At 40.0% G+C, this 20756-nt stretch overlaps 1 protein-coding gene across 1 annotated transcript in view; it reads right to left on the bottom strand.

Annotated features, from left to right (window-relative positions):
• The window catches only part of LOC127619194 (uncharacterized), a 37253-nt gene that overhangs the window by 1055 nt on the left and 15442 nt on the right, over window positions 1–20756 (bottom strand). The window contains exon 2 of the mRNA XM_052091998.1: window positions 227–1186. Within this exon, the coding sequence (XP_051947958.1) occupies window positions 227–962 (736 nt within the window). The 5' untranslated portion in view covers window positions 963–1186. The remainder of the gene's footprint in view (window positions 1–226; window positions 1187–20756) is intronic.

Here is a 20756-nt window from a genome sequence, read left to right as displayed (position 1 = left end):
CCAATGTCCAAAGTAGTAAGACAATGTAGTGGAACTTTAAACATATACCAATATAAAAACATAATTACAATTTTATGTTGCACAATTTAATACACTAGATTATTACCCACGTTTTTGTTTTACACAACTCTTCTGAATAGATATTAGGTGTGTTAGAAAAACTGTTAGAGAAAAAAGAAGTGTTAAAAGAACAAGTAATTGCAACAGAGAGACAAAACATACTTACTTATACCACACAGCACATCATGCAGTTTGGCCTTTTCCTCCACTAATTTTTCCACCTCTGTCTTGCATGCTTTGCATGGCTTCCATGATCTGTCTTCTGCTGACTCAGGCGAAATGAAACATGGTTCTCCATATTCTGGAATTGGATCACGCTCGATGATTAAAGTATCTGCAGATGAGCTTGAAGAAGTCTCATGTACAGAGGTGCTTGTCTGGCTGTGGTCCCCAAGAACAGCAGGTTTTTGATGTGTATTAGGACTGTGCAACATTTTGAGGAAGCTTTCTTTGGCTGTAGGAGCTGGTGGCTGTCTTCGCTGATCCAAATCTGCCAAAACAGGCTGCTGTTGTGTTTGGTCTGAAGGTGTGGGTAGTGCTGTGTGAGGCTGGTGATGCTTTGAATACTGCGAAAGGCTGGAATTGTGTGGAATTGGAGACAGAGTAGTTCCATACTGGTTGAGCGACTGGACTGGTGAATGCTGGTAATGTTGTGGCGTATTTGGTGATGACTGGGAAACTGGAAGTTGGTACTGTGGCCAGGCAGTTGCATGCTGGTGCTGTGGCTGGACAGGTAGAAATGACTCTGTAGGTGGAGGTTGGTACACTGGCCAGGTTGTTGGAGGCTGAATGACATTTTGGTCCACAGTATTTGGGTGATCCTGTGCAGAGGTGGACTGGCCTGCTTGAGGTAGGAATGGAAGGTTGTAGAATCTTTGTGCAGCTGCATCTCTTTTTTTCATGTCCTTCTTTGTTGCCTTCTTGGTATCCACCGTTTTGTCAGCTGTTCCAATGAAGTCTACTGTAGCATTGTAGAACTTATTGTCAGACCATCTTGCAAGTACTTTTTCTCCTGGTATCAGATCTCTAAAGCAAGCGATGTGTTTATCATCTTTGTTTAGAATATCACAGAGATTTAAAATCTTTGCTGTGTATCCATCTTCAAAGGTCAAAAATACAAAAAGTCCTGAAAATGAACACAAAGTAAACAAAAAGGAGATTGTGAGTAAATCAGTGCAGGCTAAAAAATCAGTGCAGCAAAGCAACAAAATTACCTCTTCACTTTAGCCTTCAACTAGGATTAACTTTATTCTTTTAGCACTTTCAAATTTATTCGCTCCTGCAACTCTTTGATTTATGCACTCTCTATTCTATTTTTTCAATGTTTTTAATCCCTTTCATTATTTAATTATCACATATCCCTTTCATTATTTAATTATCACACATTTTATTTGTTTATTTATTTATTTTACACATTGTCTATGAAGAGTATGGCGCAGGAATATTTTTTTGTAAAGAACTTTGAGCTGCAATTCCTATACAAATTATTTTATCCCTTAAATTTTGAGATGATTCGCAAAATTAATGTACAAGTAAGTTGCACTCAAGGACAGGAAAATAGAGGTAAAACATGTGCAAAAATGTAAAACAACTAACTCCATTTCCTTCAGTCTCCAAGATGGCATGTAGTTTATTTATTCTGTGGAAATCGCATGTTGCAAAGCTTTAAATTTTGATTGACTGGAGCGTTAATTCAATTAAAAGTTAATGTGTCCAATAAAACACTGTTACTGAAGTGAGACCTTCAAACCTCACTTGGGTTGTCAAGGGTTTACTGACAGCTCAGGTGATTATTATAACACTTTAATAGTCTAGTAATTAATTAGTAATGTGTTTAGCATAAGTATAATGAAAAATAAACACGTTGAGACTAGTAAGCCATAAATTCACTAATCAAGTAAAAGCAAATTAATCAATTGATTTTTTTTTTTCTAGAAGCAACAAACTGGAGGTCAGATGATTGCAGCACCGAGCAAGTGACCAGATCTGCTAATTTGGAAGACTCTTCAAACACAAATGTGTGTAACATCCATTACGCCAACCATTCATCCCAGTACTATGGACACACAAGTGAGATGCATCACTCTGGTCTTAATGTTGAATCAGAGCCTGAACAGCCTATTTACATGGATACATTTCCTGAGCACCTACCTGAATTTGTTGAAGAAGGGACTTTAGATGACAATGCGTTATTTGATGAAGACTTTTCAATTGATGATGACCTATCATTTGAAGACAGTTTTGAGCTTAACCAAGAGGAGGGAACAGAACTCGAAAGCTCTACAAACACTGTAGATCATCCACTGTACAGAAATGCACCAATTTCTGTTGCAGAGAGTCTTCTCCTCATAATGACTTTTGCAAACAGACACAAAATAACAGGAAAAGCTCTCAGTGATTTGCTTACATTAATATCTCTGCACTGCCCCTCTGATACACAGACTGAGTGTCTTAAAAATGTACACAAATTTAAACAGTTTTTTGATGATCCCTCCTCTCTGCTTTTGCACAAATATTGTAGCTCATGCTTCATGATTGTTGAGAGTACAGACACCCAGTGTAAAACCTGTGAAGCCAATGTGTTGATGGAGGGGTCAACCTCTTATTTCATTGAGGTTCCCATTGAAGCACAACTGAAGAGATTGTTTGCTCAGGAAGGTTTTGAAGAAAAACTTAAGTTCAGGTTTAATAGACATAAAAAGTGTCATGACAGTATTGAAGAAATTTATGACGGAAAAACCTATCAGAAATGTACTACTTGCAATGGGCCTCTCAGTGATTGCAGAAACATTTCGTTAATGTGGAATACAGACGGCATACCTATTTTTAAGTCTTCAAAGTTTTCTGTTTGTCCTTTTTATTGTGTCATAAACGAGTTAAATTTTGTTGAACGCACGAAACGAGAAAACATGATATTTGCAGGTGTTTGGTTTGGGGATTCAAAGCCGTCAATGTTGACATTCCTTGAACCACTGTGTGGCACTCTGAACAAAATTGAAAGAGAAGGAATTTCTCTTCAGTTTGCAGGAGCTCAAGAACCTTTCATATGCAAAGCCTTTACCATTGCAGGAACCTGCGATTTGCCTGCAAAAGCTTTGGTACTTAATACTGTTCAATTCAATGGACATTTTGGGTGTCTAAAGTGTGAACAGCCAGGTCAAACAGTGAAGACTGGAGAGAGAGGTCATGTCCATGCCTTTCCTTTCCAGAAGACAGATCCAAAAGGCCCGCCTCGTACTCAACAAGGGGTTTGTAGATTATGCTAAGATGGCCTATGATTCCAACAGCGTTGTTCGTGAGGTGAAGGGACCTACGTTTCTCAGCAGACTAACAAGCTATGATTTGGTCTTGGGTACAGGTATAGACTACATGCATTCTGTACTACTGGGAGTAATGCGTCTATTGATGTTTTTGTGGTTTTCCACAGAGTTCTGTCGATGTGCATTCAGTATGGTCAGATCAATCAAAGAAGTTGACAAACGTCTCAAAGAAATAAGGCCACCATTTATGATTCGATTTCCTCGTTCTGTGTCTTCTCACAGGATGTTCTTTAAAGCATCTGAGTATCGGTACATTTTGCTGTTTTTCGGGCCAGTTGTATTCCGGGGCATTCTTGCAGGACTGTACTACAACCATTTCCTGCTCCTTAGTGAAGCAATCTTTATTCTTCTGATGGAGTCAATAACCCCTGCTCAAATAGATCATGCTGAGAAACTACTCTGGAATTTCTGTTCTCAAATGAGTGGACTCTATGGTGAGCGATACATGACAGCCAATTTGCACTTACTTGTCCATTTAGCTGATAGTGTGAGAGCTCTTGGACCTCTGTGGACACACTCTTGCTTTCACTTTGAAGACAAAAATGGGTACTTGCTCCGTCTTATACATGGAACCCAGAATATACCTGCCCAAATGGTAAATGCTGTAAAGACTATACAATCTCTCCCTAGCATCACACAAAACATAAAGCTGAACATAGTAACTACTGAGTTTTTGGCCAGAATGACAAATAGCAGTTATCAACCAAGTAATGTTGTCAATATTGTGGGCATGTTAGGGGCATCATTCAATAGATGTCTTGAAACTGATGATATTTTTCTTCTGGAACAGTTTCTTGGTCAGGCTTTACATAGTAATGTCGTCAAAGCATATAACAGAGCTCAAATAGGGAAAATAATTTACACTTCCCAGCAGTATGTCAAAACCAAAAGATGAAACAATTACACAGTTTTATTTTGTGATGGTGCGCAGATCAAATATGGACAGATTAAATTATTGTGTTCCTACAAAGAACCCAATGAAGGTCAGAATGAGATAAAACTTGCATTTTTGAATGAATTTGCAGTTGCAAGCATAAATCTTCTACAATATACTTTGACAGGTGGAACGTGTTTCCATATTGTTAGCCTCCTGGAAGTTCCTGTGAGAAAGACAGTGGTAGGACTTGAAAGTATTTTGGGCAAGTTGATGTTCATTGATTTGTCCTCAATGCCTGGTATTGTGTTTGCTGCACATTTCCCTAACAAACTTGAAAGGGACTAAAGATATTATAAAGTCAAAGATATGATCTTATTTTGAACAGAAGAGCCCATGATTTTTCCAACTAGTTGAAAATCCTTACTGAAAATGTAAAATATGTTGATGGACAAATAGTTTATACTGTGATGACATCTCAACTGTTTTATATGGGCAAATCTATTGTCATACAAAAAGGTCACTTTGGAGCTAACATGAGAAGATGCACACATCTGAATATACATTACATTTATTAATGATATGAGTTTTTGGCAGTTAAACTTTGATACATCTGAAATGTTGAAATTGTAATTTCTTTGCTCTCAAGTTACCAATAAATTACTGTTTTTATTTTACAATGTGTTTTGTGTGGTTAATAAAATTATTTTACTGAATTACATGCAGTGAAATATTTCAAATCATTTATAGAAAATAATATAAAAGAAGAGGGTCTTTGCAGCCTAAAATAAAAGATTTACAATTAATTTATTCATACAGTAATACATTATATTAAAAAAATCATGTGGATTAATCATATGATATGAAACAACCAAGACAGTGATCCAAGTCTGAGAATTCAATGAGCACTTGTGGAAATCTCTTCCTTTGCTCTATCTGAGTTTAGCATGAGATGCATGAATTGAAGCTGGGATGAGAGTATATTGAGTTCATGGAGAGAACTCTCTGATTTCTCTGTCTGAGATCACAAAGAGACACAGAAGTTGAGAAACTCTGAGCATTATATTAGAGTTTGTTGAGATCTCTTCTGAAACTTAAAAGGAGACTAAATTGAGATTTAGTGCATCTTATTGCTCCAGAGAAAAGCCTGAGACACAGGAGAAATAAACCTTTGTCTCAGTTTGGTGTCATATGGATCTCAAAGTTGTCTAGGAGAAATAAATGAAACATTTTGGAGATCTCTTTTCAGATTTTCTTTTCCTCTGGGAGTGTCCTGTATTTAATTGAGAATTTATTAGAAATATTAAATATGCTCCATGTGAGTATATAAAAGAAAGTATCAGTATTCATACTCATTCTCATAAAATGCTGCCTGTGCATTTATAGTATGAATTATATTTGAATGAAATATTTTAATTACATTTGCATATGATATGCAGTATATCCAGTTGAAATCACGTGACACCTACAGAAGAATTGTCCATTGATGATCAACCTCAGAGTAAATTTTTTAGAAATATACAGTATATTAGAATTATATTGGCCAATTTAAAATGTCTCAAATAGGTGTATTTTATAATATATGTTATGCGCTGCATTTGTGGTCTCAACTAGGCCTACAAATGAATGGAAATGATCAGAAAGTGGACTATAGGGACTTATTAGGTTTGGGAGTGGCATATTTTGAGTTTTGATATTGGGCTAGTTTTTGGGCTAGTTTTATAGGTTATTGGGCTAGATTTGATTGGTAATTTGGCTGGTTTCGAAACAGAGACCTGGCAACCGTGCACTGCTGCTTCATTTGATAGAACACTTGTTGTGTGTATGTACTTCCCATGAGTGTTATATAGACTTTAAAGCCTGAACTGAACATATAGTCGATTTGTTTAAGAAGTAATTGTTTTTTCCAAATACTCTTTCAAGCTAGACGAATTTCTGAAAGATCAGATACACAGTACTAAAGACTGTCACCAAATCATTGAAGTTTGCATGTTCTCACACTAGTAAAAGAGGATAAAAGCTTTAATTTTGATATGATGCATCAAATGTTTCTTAAACATACACACACAAACCTAAAATATTTATGCATTCAATGAAGATTTTTTTTCTCTTCATTTCCTCCTTTTTGCGAAATTTCTTATTATTACTTTAAGGAGTTACATCCCCTTCAAAGTCAAGTGAAAATATTTAGAAATAGCACATTTAAAAGCAACAGAGTTGCACCAAAGTGCTGTACAATAAAATGTTGAAAATATAAAAAAAAGGATTAAAGGAAAACATGCAACATACAAAATATAAACACATTAAGTAAAATACAATCAGAAAACTTCAACATTAAACCAATCTTAATCAAAAGCCAGAGAGAACAAATACGATTTAAGAGCTGATTTAAAACTGGCATGTGAAGGGGCAGACTGTTCCAAAGTTTAGGTGCTGCAGCAAAGAAGGCCCGGCCACCCTTAGTTTTACAGTGACAACGTGGGACAGTTAAGAGAAGCTGATTACTAGACCTAAGTGCTCTTTGGGGAGAGTAAAGAATCAGAAGGTTACTAATGTATTTAGTATGAGCTGGAACCTGATCCCCAGCCAAGACCATCAACTGGGTATATATAAATGTGTATGTATTGTTTGTTTCTATTTCTCATATGACTGATACTCATAGTAACACTAACACTATTACTCTTATTATTTTGGGTATGGCTAGCCATTCTCGCACAGGTCCCAAGTCAGCTAAAAAGCGTAAATGCTTCCCTGTCTCTGTTTCTTATCCCTCGTACTCTGACATCGATTTTCAGGCACCAAAACCTCTCCCATTTAAGGCTAGCCATCCATTCGGTATTGACTTTGGTAGTGTGTGTCAGGCTGTGCGGTCAGCCTCCAATATGATGTTGTGAGAAATTGTTTTTTACTCCGGCTGTAGTTGCTGAGATATGCAGGTTTACAAACCATCAGGGGTGGGAGTAGGTCCTAAACTGTACATCATATTTCAGCTACCAAGGAGCTTGGATGGAGGTGACCCCTGATGAATTTGACAAATTTCTTGGGTTGCTCGTTTACATGAGGTTTTCAATTCTCCCTGAATCCCATCGTCATTGGGGAACCAAGTCACTTAGGGTTCATGGGTGAGGGGATTTATTTTGCATGACCGCTACAAGGCTCTATTAGCAGCTCTACATGTTGTAGACCCTACCACAGAGGATAATCAGGATTTCCTTAGGAAGTTGCGTTATCTTATGGACCATCTCAAACAAAAATGCCAGCAGCTCTTTCAGCCTAACCAAAATCTTGCATTAGATGAACGTATGGTCAAGTCTAAAGCTTGTTCAGGATTTAAACAATACATGAAGGGCAAGCCTACTCGGTGGGGTTTTAAATTATGGGTAATTGCAACATCAGACTCTGGGTATACTCCCGACTTTAATGTTTACACAGGTAGTCATGATGGGCATGTCACTGACTTGGCCACCAAAGTAATTGAATCATTACTGCAGCCATTCATAGACCAGGGCCACAATGTTTGGTTTGACAACTTATACACATACCCAGCTCTTATGGTTAAGTTGTTATAAATGGGATCTAATGCCTGTGGGACATGCAGGGTGAATCGTAAACTTTTTCCTGCAGAATTTAAAAACATCAAAAGATGGGAATACAAGACAGCTCATGGGGATATGAGGTGGTGTAGGATTGAGGGGAATATACTTGTAATTTAGTAGAAGGACACACGTGCAGTTACATGCCTCTACAATTTCCACAATGCGAATGGCTCAACCAATATAACTAGGTCTGTAAAATATTATGCCAACTGGACAAAAGAAGTAGCCCTCCAGCCCACTGTCATCAGCGATTATAACAAAAACATGGGCAGTGTTGATAGGTCAGGCCAAATGCTAAAATCTTACAACGTCCTACAAAAAAAAAATTCCACTTCATAGACATTGTCGTCATCAATAGTTTCATATTGTTTAAGGAATGGCAACACATTCATGCGGCACCAGGGGATGAACAAAGACCGGTGAACTTAACCCAGATAGATTTCAGAGAAAACCTGGCTCATCAGCTGGGAGGTATCGATATTCACGCAAGTTTCCCTTTGCCACTAAAGCCTGTAGTCCCTCCTTCACTCCACTCAGCCCATGTCCCTAAAATTGTAGAGTTCTACAAGAGATGTTGGCTATGCTATCTGAAAAGTAAAACTGAAAATAAAACAAATGTAGCTTGTTGTGTGCCGGAATGTAATGGCAAAAGACTTTGCTTGGTTCGCGTTAGGAACTGTTTTCAGTCTTGGCACTCAGCTGAGTGTGACCAGTTTTGCGAAGAGGCCTAGATTGGGCTGTGATTACTGGTGTTGTCATCCTCCCCCTCTTCTCTTTTCTTACTCTCTTCTCTCCACAGTTGTTAAGTATGTATGAATTTATATATATTCTGTTCCTGCACTCTTTATTAAAAATGTATTTACTGTAGATAGTTCGAAAGTTTGATTTTGTATGTTTTGTTTTGTAATATGTGTGTGACTCTAATGCTCAAATTAAATAAAGAGTGTGTTTTATTGAACACATAAAATGTATATATATTTCAGTGTTTGTGTACTTCAATTTCAGATGCAATCTCAATTTATAATTACAGGTGCTAAAAAGAGTATTTGAGGAGTGGTCATGTGAAAGGTATCTTAACATTCTAAATTATTATTATTATTATTTTTTTTTTCACTAATCACTAGAATGGTCCTCTTTAAAACAATAGATTATTTTTATAATCTGTCTGCTATTCAACATTGCCCAAATAATTATGTATATTTCATATACTCTAAGTTTCCCTCTAGCTTGTAACTAAAATGGTTGAAAATGCCTTTGTCTGATAAAGTACAGTGGCCGTACTAAATTGCTGTGTGAAATTGTATTGATTAGGGATGATTAGGCTTAAGTAGTCATACATACATGTATATCATTTGAAAGCCCTAGTTCCTCTATTCAATATGGTATATACAGTTCTGGTGTGTGATGTTATATGAATATAATATGAATTTGGATATGAATATCATATTCTGGCACAGAATGAAATTTTCTGAATTTTGGGCTCAAGCTTTAAAGTGTTAAAAAAAAATCATACGGTACTTTGAGTTTGTCTCTTTTCCACTTTCACTCTGCCTTATGATACTCTTGTCTAAGAGAGCAATTCTTATATTTTAATCAAGGTTGTGTGGTGCACTTACTATTAGCTTTCCTGGGCTTAAGGAAAGCAACAAAGTCTATAGGATTTACTATTTATAGACTTAAACATTTTTAGTATTAGTAGGATTTAGTGCTATTTAGGAGCAGGATTTAGTAAAAATCTCCATCTCTTCAGTGTTTAATTTGTCAAAGAAGATGGCATCCACGAAGTTACCTTGATAGTACTCTGAAAATAAACTGGAAGTGGAAGGTTGAATGAAATGAGAATAACTTATAGACTGTGTGCAAGTGGAGGTGGGAGAAACACAGACAGACTCAATTGGAAAATGGTCTGAAATAGCAGCATCAATCACTCACTCTCAGATTTGTTATGTGAAAACCATGCGACAACACCAGGTCCAATGTGTACCCCAAATTTTGAGTTATGCCAGATTTAAAGATTCAATGAAGCATAAAAACTTTCACCAAAGGTTTAGACGGACAGAAAAGGTGAATATTAATATCTCCTAGAATCAACAGTGAATTACAGCAAGACACAATATTAGAGAGAAACTCTGTAATAAAGTTAAGAAATAAAGTTCTTGTTAATTTTCAGAGGCCTGTAAACCAGTGCAGATAATACAGGACCCCCATGTTGTATCTCAAAACTGGAATACACATCTGTATGTAATTATTATTATTTTTTTTAAACTGTAGCAACACCCCCGCCATGACCAGAAAGTCTTGGAGTGCTAAAAAAAAAAACACAATCAGGTGTAGAACGTTCACTAAGAGATGATAGTTCATCTTGGTTTCAGCCATGTTTCAGTCACAAATAAAAGGTCAAGTGTATTCGAGATCAAAAAGTCCTTTAAAATGAATGATTTGTTGGCCTCGCATTTATCAAGGCCATCCTCACCATCAGCTGCTCAGCTTTTTCAGCATTTGGAGATGAAAACTTAATTGAACAGAGATTTAACGGATTCACAGACCATAACATAGCACCCGACATTTAAGAGTAATGATGGGTTGAAATTACTGGAATGTAATCGCTAACCAAGGAAGCGAACTGTGCGCCTTTACAGAAACTGTACAAAAATCTGAGATCCTCAGTGGACATATCGAGGATGGCGTAGAATTTCCAAGGAAGCACAGTGATTATATATGTCCACAGGAAGACGATTTGAAGAGTTCAGATTATGCAGATCCAGAGATGAGTAGATGAGAGCCATAACTAGCCAAATATAATATCCAAGAGATGAAGCATCAAGGTAGAGAGGGCTAAGAACATTAATAAAGCTGTAACATACCAGAGCAGTGAGCAGAAGGGAGTTAATTCTTTGTAACACCACCACAACCAGGTATTTGTCTTAATTGTCTTAATGTCCATGTGTACCAACAGGCCCACAAACAAGCAATCAGCAGTACAGCTGCCAGCTGAGAGCAGTCGATCCCAGGCCACAGCAAGTCTAGTCCATCCAAAAACAAGGCAGCAAGTGCCGAGCCTCACCCGAGGTAAGCCGATGAAAGGCAGGCAGGTAGGCGGGCAGCAGGTATTTCAGACACTCCCCACGACTAGCAGCTAATCATCCAGCGGAGAGCAGCCGATCCTAGACCGCCGCAAGTCCATTCAAACACAAACAAGTGAGTGCCGAACCTCGCCCAAGGTAAGCTGGAGTTTAGTGGATGAAAGGCAGGCAGGTAGTTCAGGCGCTCCCTGCGACTAGCAGCTGATGTTGCATGAAACTGAACAAAATCCAGATCAGAAGTAGTTTAATAGGATTAAGCTGGGGAGCAGCAGCAGTCAGGCATGCCAGTATACACTCACCCAGGCACAATAATGTTACATCCTCTTAGTAGACATGAAAGATTAACTGGTGTTGATTTTTTTAGAATAAATGCACAGGCATTGTTTTTTTTATTACAGATATGTATTATTAATATTTTGGAAATATGGACTTTAATCTAAGGCTGCATTCATGTAATGTTTCGGAAGACTGAAACGCTCAGTTTTGGTCTAACCGCCTCCTTAAAACTTAAATATAAATGCCCACTTTTATGATTGTTTAACATCGTGTAGCCTCTTGACATCAGCCATATTTGAATCTCAATTGAAAGCGAATGGACAAACCCAGAATATTATAAAACTAAATTTCAGGGTTTACACACAACGCATATCCAACACATTGTATCCAAATATATTAAACTGTTCATCTCAAGCTCAACTATTTACACAGCATAAACTATCAAATAGTCACAGAGTCCAAAGCATGGTGTTAACTAGACGCACACACATACAGCATCACATTTAGTCACATCACTAAAAAGAGCGCAGATGGGCAAAAGAATGGGTCCATGATGCATTGTGCTCAAAACAACAAGAGGCAGAGCAGATGCATAAAAGATAATGGCATCTCCTCTTCAGAGTTGTAATTTGAAACTGTTGGGCAGGGCCAAGGGTGTGATGATTTAAAAGTAGGCGTTGATGTTTTAGAGCTGTAGAGGTGGTCATGAATTAATGTACCCCTAGTGACGTAGGGCAGTTGCGGAAGCAGAGAATGAGGCATTTTTGATGTTTGGTTTCAATAAATGCTTTTTTTGCCATGGGGATTAAGTTTTAGAAAATATATGTCAAATATATGTCTTATATGTCAAAATATGAAGGAAAAATGTATTCCTCTTGACATGACCCCTTTAATTTAATGATTTACATTATATGGCCAGAGGTTTGTGGACACCTCAACACCTACATTCATATGTGTTTGTTGAAAATTTAATTTCAAAACCATAGATTTATCCTACTCTTTCCTGCTTTTACACCTTCCACTATTCTGGACATGCTTAGCTGCATGGATTTTCTCCCATTTAGACACAAGAGTATTAGTGAGATCAGACACTGATGTTGGGTGATAATGCAATAATTTCCACGAATATAGTTTCACCGTAGTCAGGTGTGTCACAACACTTAAAACAATACAAACCTGTTTTGGTGTAAATCTGAAAGGTTATTATAACAAACACCTCTCACATTTTATTGTCTTATTACACTGTATATTAGTCGTGTATTGTTGCCTTAGACATCCTGAAATTCTATCCACTTTAGCAGCATGTTAATAGTGTGTGTGTGTGTGTGTGTGTGCCATCTGTGCTGCCTCATTATTCATGTAGGAAGGTGAAATAAATCTCATCAACTGATCCGCTATTATCTTCACTGTTTGACATAAAATACTCTAGCTCTTTAATTAGAAGGGATTTTAATGTCCTCCATGTTTCATTGCCTCCTAGCAACTCTAACAGCTATGTTTAATTACAACAAATACAGCATAAGTACTGTGTATGTCTCTGGGCTAGACATATCTTTAATCAGTTTCCAGAATCCCTCCAGTCGGTCACCAAAGCACACTTTCAGTCACTCCAGCAAACCCATATATTACCTTCCAACTTGTTTAACATGGCACTCCCAAAAATAACTGCTGTGGGCATCTCCAGACTGCTCTGCCCACATATAAGCGGTGAGAAGGAGAGGGTACGCAGCTGAGTTTATCAGGCATGCCACAAGATATTCTGAAAGAGGAATATTCTGAAAGAGGAATATTTTTAGAATTCACTTGGCACATTAACCTAGCGCATAAGTGTCAAAATACACTTTAAGACAAAAAAATTAAATATATATTTCTTTGAGTTCTTGTAGAGCATGGCACTAGATGCCTAAAATGCGACATTTAAGGCTGGAGATGAAGAAAACCATTAAAATGTGACACAACCACAGTGAAAAACACCAAAAGCATCTGGCAAACACATGGGTATGGATGGAAAGCAAGAATGCGTCCTGTGAGAACATCTAAGTATAATTTAGATTTATAGACTTAATTGTACAATTGATTTACTGTAGACATGTGATTATGTTCGAATCAAACAATATATTGAGTTCTAAAGCCACTGTTGCAGACTCAGTGAACAATCAACAGAACTTTAATTTCAAACTCAAATTTAAACAGTATAATGAAACATAGGCGCATACTCAGACACGTGCACCTCTCTCTCTCTCTAACTGGTGTCTCTGGCTCGTCCTTATACCCCTCATGGCTGATTAGGATGATTCAGCACCAGGCGTGCGTCCTCACGGCTCGGCCACGCCCTCTTCCTCGTCACACTCCTCCACAACCTGATTCAGGCAGGGGATACCTCGGGCTTGACATACTCCCCTCCCCTCCTTACTGGAAGGGAGGTGTTGCCCTTCCAGCCATCCTTCTGCCAGTAGGTCTTCCCCCTGGAAAAGACTTCCTTCCCTCTTTGGACCCTGGGAGAGACAGTGGGTGTGAGGGAAACAGCGAGTGGGAGAGACAAAGAGAGAGAGCGAGAGAGACAGAGGAAAGAGAAGGAGAAAAAAGAAACACTCCGGTCTGCAACCACACCGCCATTCGGTCCTCGGCCAGCTGAGCAACGGTCTTCCGCGACGCCGGGCGACCTGGTCTCCTGGCAGATGGCAGCAAGCTCCTCCACCTCCAGGAAGATGTCAGCAACTCCTCCGCCTCCCAGCAGACGTCAGCAAGCTCCCCCACCCCCTGGCGGATGGCAGCGATCTTCCACACCCTCTGGCAGACAGCAGCGGCTCCTTCGTCTCCTGGTGGACAGCAGTGGGTTCCTTCATTTCCTAGCAGATGGCAGCGGGCTCCTCAACCTTCAGGCAAACCACTCCAGTTCCATCGTATTATACCACCTCAGCATCGTGACCCTCCCCAGCGGCAAGGGCATTTCTGACTGTGTGTCTTCCTCCTTTTTAAATTTGAGTTTGAAATCAAAGTGCTGTTGATTGTTCACTCTGGTTCACACTTCCTCCTTTTTAGGGAAGGCAGAGCCTGCCACAGTGGTGCCGAAACTGGGTTTCTGGCTCGTCCTTATACCCCTCATGGCTGATTAGGAAACATAGATGCACACAGACACACGTCTCTCTAACTGGCTCATCACTATCCCCCTCCTGGCTGATTAGGATGATTCATTGCCAGGTTAGTGTCCTTACAGCCCTCCTCCTCGACACAGCCACTTTTTCGAATTTCGATTTATAATTATTTAGATTATAGATTAAATTATTTTAATGGCTTGATATCTGCAACATTGATACAGTAGATGCAATTATTTGAAATTATTTAATCATCATATCATGTCATTAACTTGATTACAGTTTAATAGATTAATGTTGACAGAACTAAATGAAACATTTGAATGTTGCTCTCAAAAAAGAAAACAGATATTTTTTAAATGTCATCAATAGAGAAAAATGCTTTTTGCCCATCTTGGTGTAGTTGTGACGAATGAGGCTGCTATCCCTTCTGCCGACCACCAGAGGGAGCCTTCTCTTGAATACTGACACTGAACCGTTACTTCTGTGGTGACTTCCCGGTTGTAACATATATATAAGCCATTCTTATCCAATGTTTCACTGCCTTACCAAGTGTTGATGCCATTATTTACTCATTGCCTTCTTGATATGACCATTGTGCCTGTCTTTTTGGATTACCAATTTCTGGATTATCGTTTGGCTCTGTTTGCCTGGTTGGACTGCTTACTTTTGTATCGACTACTTTGCTTCTTAATCAACTACGTCTCTAACGTAGGATTCTAACTCAGCCGTCATGTCAAGTCTCTTACAGAATACTTTGCCACCAATGAATCCAGCGGAAGATTCTCAGCTTCAGGCTGCATTCGCTCACCAGAGTGAACTGCTCAAAAGTTTCCTGGAACAATTAAACCACCTAAGAGCTGCAAATGAGAACCTCATATGATATATCCGTTCTCTTTTATCTGCACAAGCTACACCAGTAAGTTTAGCTCTTCCTGATAAGTTTGATGGATATTTCTCCAATCAACAAGAATCTTTCAGTCAAGAGTCCAAGAAATGTGCATTTATGATGACATTACTTACCGGTAAAGTGCTAGAATGGGCCTCAGCTGTTTGGGAGAGTGATAATTGTCTGCAAGCATCATTTAATTACTTCGCTTCCCAGATCCATGAAGTGTTTGAGTACCCAGAAGGAGGTAAAGATGTCTCTGTTCAGCTTCTTCATGTACGCCAGGGTTCACGTTCGGCAGCTGACTTTTTCATACACTTCAAGACATTAGCAGCCCAAAGTGGATGGAATGAGATCGCACTCAAGACTGTGTTCAGAGAGGGACTGAACTACAGTCTGCAGGCTGAACTCACATGCAAGGGTGAGGATTCCACACTCGCTGAATTCATATCTTTGGCTGTGAGAATTGATCATTTAATGTGCAATTCACCATGTTCAGAGAGGGGCTCCAAGTCACAACCATCAGTCCATAGTCAAGTCCAGGCATGTCCTAAAGCCCCTGAACCAATGCAAATCAAATATACCAGAGTTTCTGATGAGGAAAGCGAGCGTTGTCATCAGGAGCATCGGTGTTATTACTGTGGTGAAAGGAATCATCGAAATGCCACATACCCTCACAAAGGCAAGATATTTCATGACTCCAGAACTATTCTGAGTACCATGAATATATAATCTTCTACAAAATCCAGTTTCTCTTCCCTTAGAACTCTCCTTTGATGAGAAATTGAAATCTGTTTTTGTACTCTTCGATTCTGGGGATGCTGTGAATTTAATTCACAAGGTCTAGTACGGGAACTCCATATCCCTACAGTAACTTGTATAACTACCATGGTCAGATTATTGGGAGTACTTTGAATTCAATGAGGTATTCAGTAAAATCTAGGCAACACGACTACCCTCTCATCATCCATGGGACTGTGCTGTTGAGCTACTTCCCAATATGGCACCCCCTAGGAGCAAAGCCAATCCATTGTCAAGACCTGAAACAATGGCCATGGAGTCTTAAGTCGAGGAGGCTTTATCTTCAGGGTTAATTCATCCATCCACCTCACCAGCTCCAGCAGGCTTCTTCTTCATTGAGAAGAAAGATGGAGGGCTCCGTCCCACTCCCGCTCCCTCTTGTACCTTCTGCACTTAAACAACTACGTGAAGCACGCATCTACACAAAGCTGAATTTGAGAAGTGTGTACAACCTGGTTTGATTTAGAGAAGGAGATGAGTGGAAGACTGAATTTATCACCACTAGGGGGCACTATGATTACCTGGTGATGCCTTATGGCCTAGCCAATGCACCAGCTGTGTTCCAGTCTTTCATCAATGAGATCTTCAGAGACCTCCTCAACAGATGTATCATTGCTTACATTGATGACATCCTCATATACTCCCAAGATAAGGCACAACACATCAAAGACTTTAAAATGGTCCTCTCATGCCTTCTGAAACACCAACTCTATGTGAAAGCAGAGAAATGTGAATTCCACGTTACTCATACAAAATTCATAGGGTATATCATCAGCCATAGAGGAGTTGAGATGGACGACTCCAAGATCAAGGCAATCCCAGAGTGACCAAGACCAAACACAGTTAAGGAGCTACAACGTTTCCTGGGATTAGCAAACTTCTACAGGAAGTTTATCCACAACTACAGTCTCATCTCTGCCCCTTTAATGTTTTTGCACAAGGGAAAACCATCCAAGCTACCATGGAGTGGCTCTGCTCAAAACACCTTCGACACACTTGAGACAAGTTTCACGACCGACCCCATTCTCAAGCACCCAGGTCCTGACCAACCATTCATAGTGGAAGTGGATGCCTCAGACTGCGGCATCAGGGCAGTTCTTTCTCAACGCCACAGTATCCATGGAAAACTTTATCCTTGTGCTTATTTTCCCCAATAATTAAACTCTGAATGAAACTATGATGTCGGAAACAAAGAGCTACTCTCCATTAAGGCTGCGCTAGAAGAGTGGCACCACTGGTTTGAGGGTTCTGTCCATCCGTTCCAAGTAATCACTGTCAATAAGAACCTAGAATACATCAAGTGAGCAAAACATCTCTGGTTACTTAACTGTAACTGCTGTTCCCTGATAAAAGCGGAACGAGATGCTGCCCTGATTTAGCGCTTTGGGAACAATTTAGGTGTGACTAGCTGTGAATATGTGTGCAACACGTCAATGAAATTTACCAGAATTTATAGCCTCTACTGGTGACATCATTGGATGCACCTGTAGCAGGGCTATAAATAGATGTGTCACAGGTTCATCGTCAAATATATTTTGTCTGAATAGCAGTCCTGGGGCATCCCAGTGCGGCAATGAAGCACAGCATCTCGTTCCGCTTTGATCAGGGAACAGGGGTTACATTTAAGTAACCAGAGACGTTCCCTGTCAAAAAGCTACACTTTGATGCTGTCCTGATTTAGCGCTTTGGGAACGAGAATACCCACGCCGCCGCACTGTGGATGTCCGGACCCCTTATGGTTGAATAGTTGTGCTCACAAGAGCGCGAGAGGACTCAGACATGAGCTTGTGATGTTGACTCAAGAAAATAAGAGCCCGGAGTGGCATGAACATCCAAACTAAAAAATCTTATGAATGTGTGCGGAGAGGACCAACCTGCCGCATCACAAACATGCTGCAGAGGGACACCTCTAGCCAAGGCTTTAGATGAGGCAGCCACTCTGGTAGAGTGAGCCCTGATACCTACTGGCGAAGCTTGAACACACACATCGTAGGCCAGGGCAAAAGTGTCCCTCACCCAATGCAACATAGTCTGCTTCGTGGCAAACAAATAGTTGCCCTGACTTACACCACTGGCTAGTGCGGTGGACATAGGTCTGAAGGGCATGGACTGGACAAAGTCCGTGAAATCTTTCCTGCTCCGGCGTTGTAAACGGCGTGGAGCAGAAGGCTTCGAGAGTGACCGGATAGTCGAGAAAGGAACCTTAGGCTGACTCTAGAAGTTCGAAGGGGATCTCAAACATACCCTCAAGGACTATTGCTAAATCCCATGAAGGGATCCTGGTCCTAGCAGGAGGTCTCAGTCGCATGGCTCCATGAACAAAGCGAGCAGAGGATGTCTCCTGTTGTAGAAATTTTAATACTCATTGATCAGTAATAGTCATTGCAAAGGAATGCCCCTGTATCAAAGGAATGTAGAGGGGGAGGATCTGCTTCTGTTGGAGACCTTGGGGAAAAGAGGTATAAAAACAATTCAGCCCTCCCCAACAGGGTCTCACTCATGGCACAGAGTAATTACTGTGTAATGACTGGGTCCTTCTTGCAAGAATAAATTCTTTTAAAAGACTGTTTGATTCAGAGTGTCTCTTACGCAGTGATAATGGTTGGTTAATAATTTTTTGCCACAACAATTTGGTGTCAGAATAGTGGGATTCCTTGGAAGTGCCTTCTGGACCTGAGAGCGGACAGTGTTTGGCTACCTGGACTGAGAAGTTCCAGCTCTACCTCGTAAGCTTCAGAGAGAGGGATCGACCTCATCAGGGCCAGGAGAAACTCCACTGGAATCAAATGAAAACGAACCCGTGGCAACTCAAATATTTCTGGTAAGAGATGACTAAATTATTTTCTTTTGGTATAAGAGTGAGTGAACCATAGTGGCTGAGACTGTTTTCTGTGGTGCGAGTATAAGAGGTTCTCGAGCAGAAACTGAGACCTACAAACAGGTCAAGAGGTTTTCTAAACAGAGACTGAGTTCTCGCAAAATAACAAAATTGTTTAATTAGGTTAGCTAAAATACTGAGCGCTGAAACGTACTCCAGAGAAAGATTTTGAGTAAACCGTAATTAACAAAGCACTAGGGAGTGCACCCTTATCTGATCTTTGATTAAGAAATCAGATCTGTTGGAGACGTCCGACAGATTATTAGACGTGCGTCGAACAGTGAATCCACAGAGAAGCAGAAACAGCCAATATGGGGAAGTCTCAAAGCAAGCTTGCCAAATTTGATACACCGGTTTTCTGTCAGATGAGAAAAAACTACAGGAGAAAATGTATGCAGGACATAGAGAAACTGATCAAATACCATGATTTCCCCAGAGAGGGAACACTGAGCACGACTAGACTGAGAGTGGTTCGAGAATCAGTGGAACAGGGCAACGAGGCACAAAAAGGTTGTTGGGGCTGCGTTCAACATGTGTGTAAAAAATTTGAAAAGACAGTGGGCTGTTGGCTTAAGGAAGCAGACAGAAGAGCGCAAAAGCAAATGCAGAAAGAATTAGCATGTAGGATTGACAATGTGGGAGAAAATAAAATGTGTGAAAGATCTGTTTGTGTGGCGGAGCTGAAAGCCCTGAAACTGAACCCCGACCTCGACTGCTCTCCACCCAGAAGACAAGCACCACAAGCAGCTTCTCCCGACTCGGACAGTGAAGGAGACCTGAATGAACTTTTTTTCCTGAGACCTGAGATCGCGCAAGTGATGAAAGCAAGTTACATTGAATGGAAGACCTCCACCCTGGCACACGCTGTGCACGCAGAGGAAGTCAAGGCAAAGGGGGAGAAAGATCTTCAGCTGGCAGTTGTGCAACTACAATCTAATATCAGCAAAATCGAAACCACAGCAGAAATGGGCCGACAAAAAGAAGAGAGGCTACAGAAATCAGCGGAAGTGGAATTGCGGCTTGTGTGAGACTGACGACCATGAGTTCAGAGAATGCACGAAATGCAAACTGTGCAAACAAGAGGGACACTGGGCTACAGACTGTCTGGGGAAGAAAAAGGCAGACTGAAGCAAGCAAAGTGGAGAGCAGTGAGGAGGGGGTCGAGCTGAGGGTGATCAGCTGCTGGCTACAGAAAAGGGAAGTGAACATTTTTTAACCACACACACACACACATACAACACGCACACATACACTGATTTACATACTGCTCTCTGCAATGAAGACAATGCTTGCAAATCTTTGAGTGTGACTGATGAAGCTTTATGTGATAATGTTTCTGATGAATGTTTGAGAATTTATAAAAGTTCAGGGTTTTTACAAATGCCGAAATATCAAATGTTAGTTGATGGGACATTAGTAGATGTTTTGGTAGATTCTGGGGCTAGCAATTTTACTATATGACCATGTGACTTGCCATGTTTACCAAAATTGACAGGTTCAGTGCATGAGAGCACTTTGGCCTCGGGCCATTTGATTTCTGAAAAATTCACAGTGTCCTTGGAGTGTGAGACGGAGAAGGGGAGAACATTTAAACATGCGTTTCTGTGTTCACCAGCTTGTCCGGTACTTCTAATGGCCAGAGATTTAATGTGTGAATTGAATTTGACCCTTATGGGGGGGTTCCTTTGGGATTAGCATTGAGGAAGAACCACAAATATGTTGTTCTAAATTTGAACCGCAGTGGGTATATGAATGGCGTGTGAAAAATGATGATTGGGCAAAAATGATCTTGAAATTGGCAAAAGATCGAACAATGTCATTTAACACAGAAAATATGACTCCTGACCAATTGCATTGCAAGTCACATGTCGTAATTGAACGTGA

Source organism: Xyrauchen texanus, chromosome 25, assembly GCF_025860055.1.
Source record: "Xyrauchen texanus isolate HMW12.3.18 chromosome 25, RBS_HiC_50CHRs, whole genome shotgun sequence".
NCBI classification, from domain to species: Eukaryota; Metazoa; Chordata; class Actinopteri; order Cypriniformes; family Catostomidae; genus Xyrauchen; species Xyrauchen texanus.
This window is presented reverse-complemented; position numbering and strand designations above follow the sequence as displayed.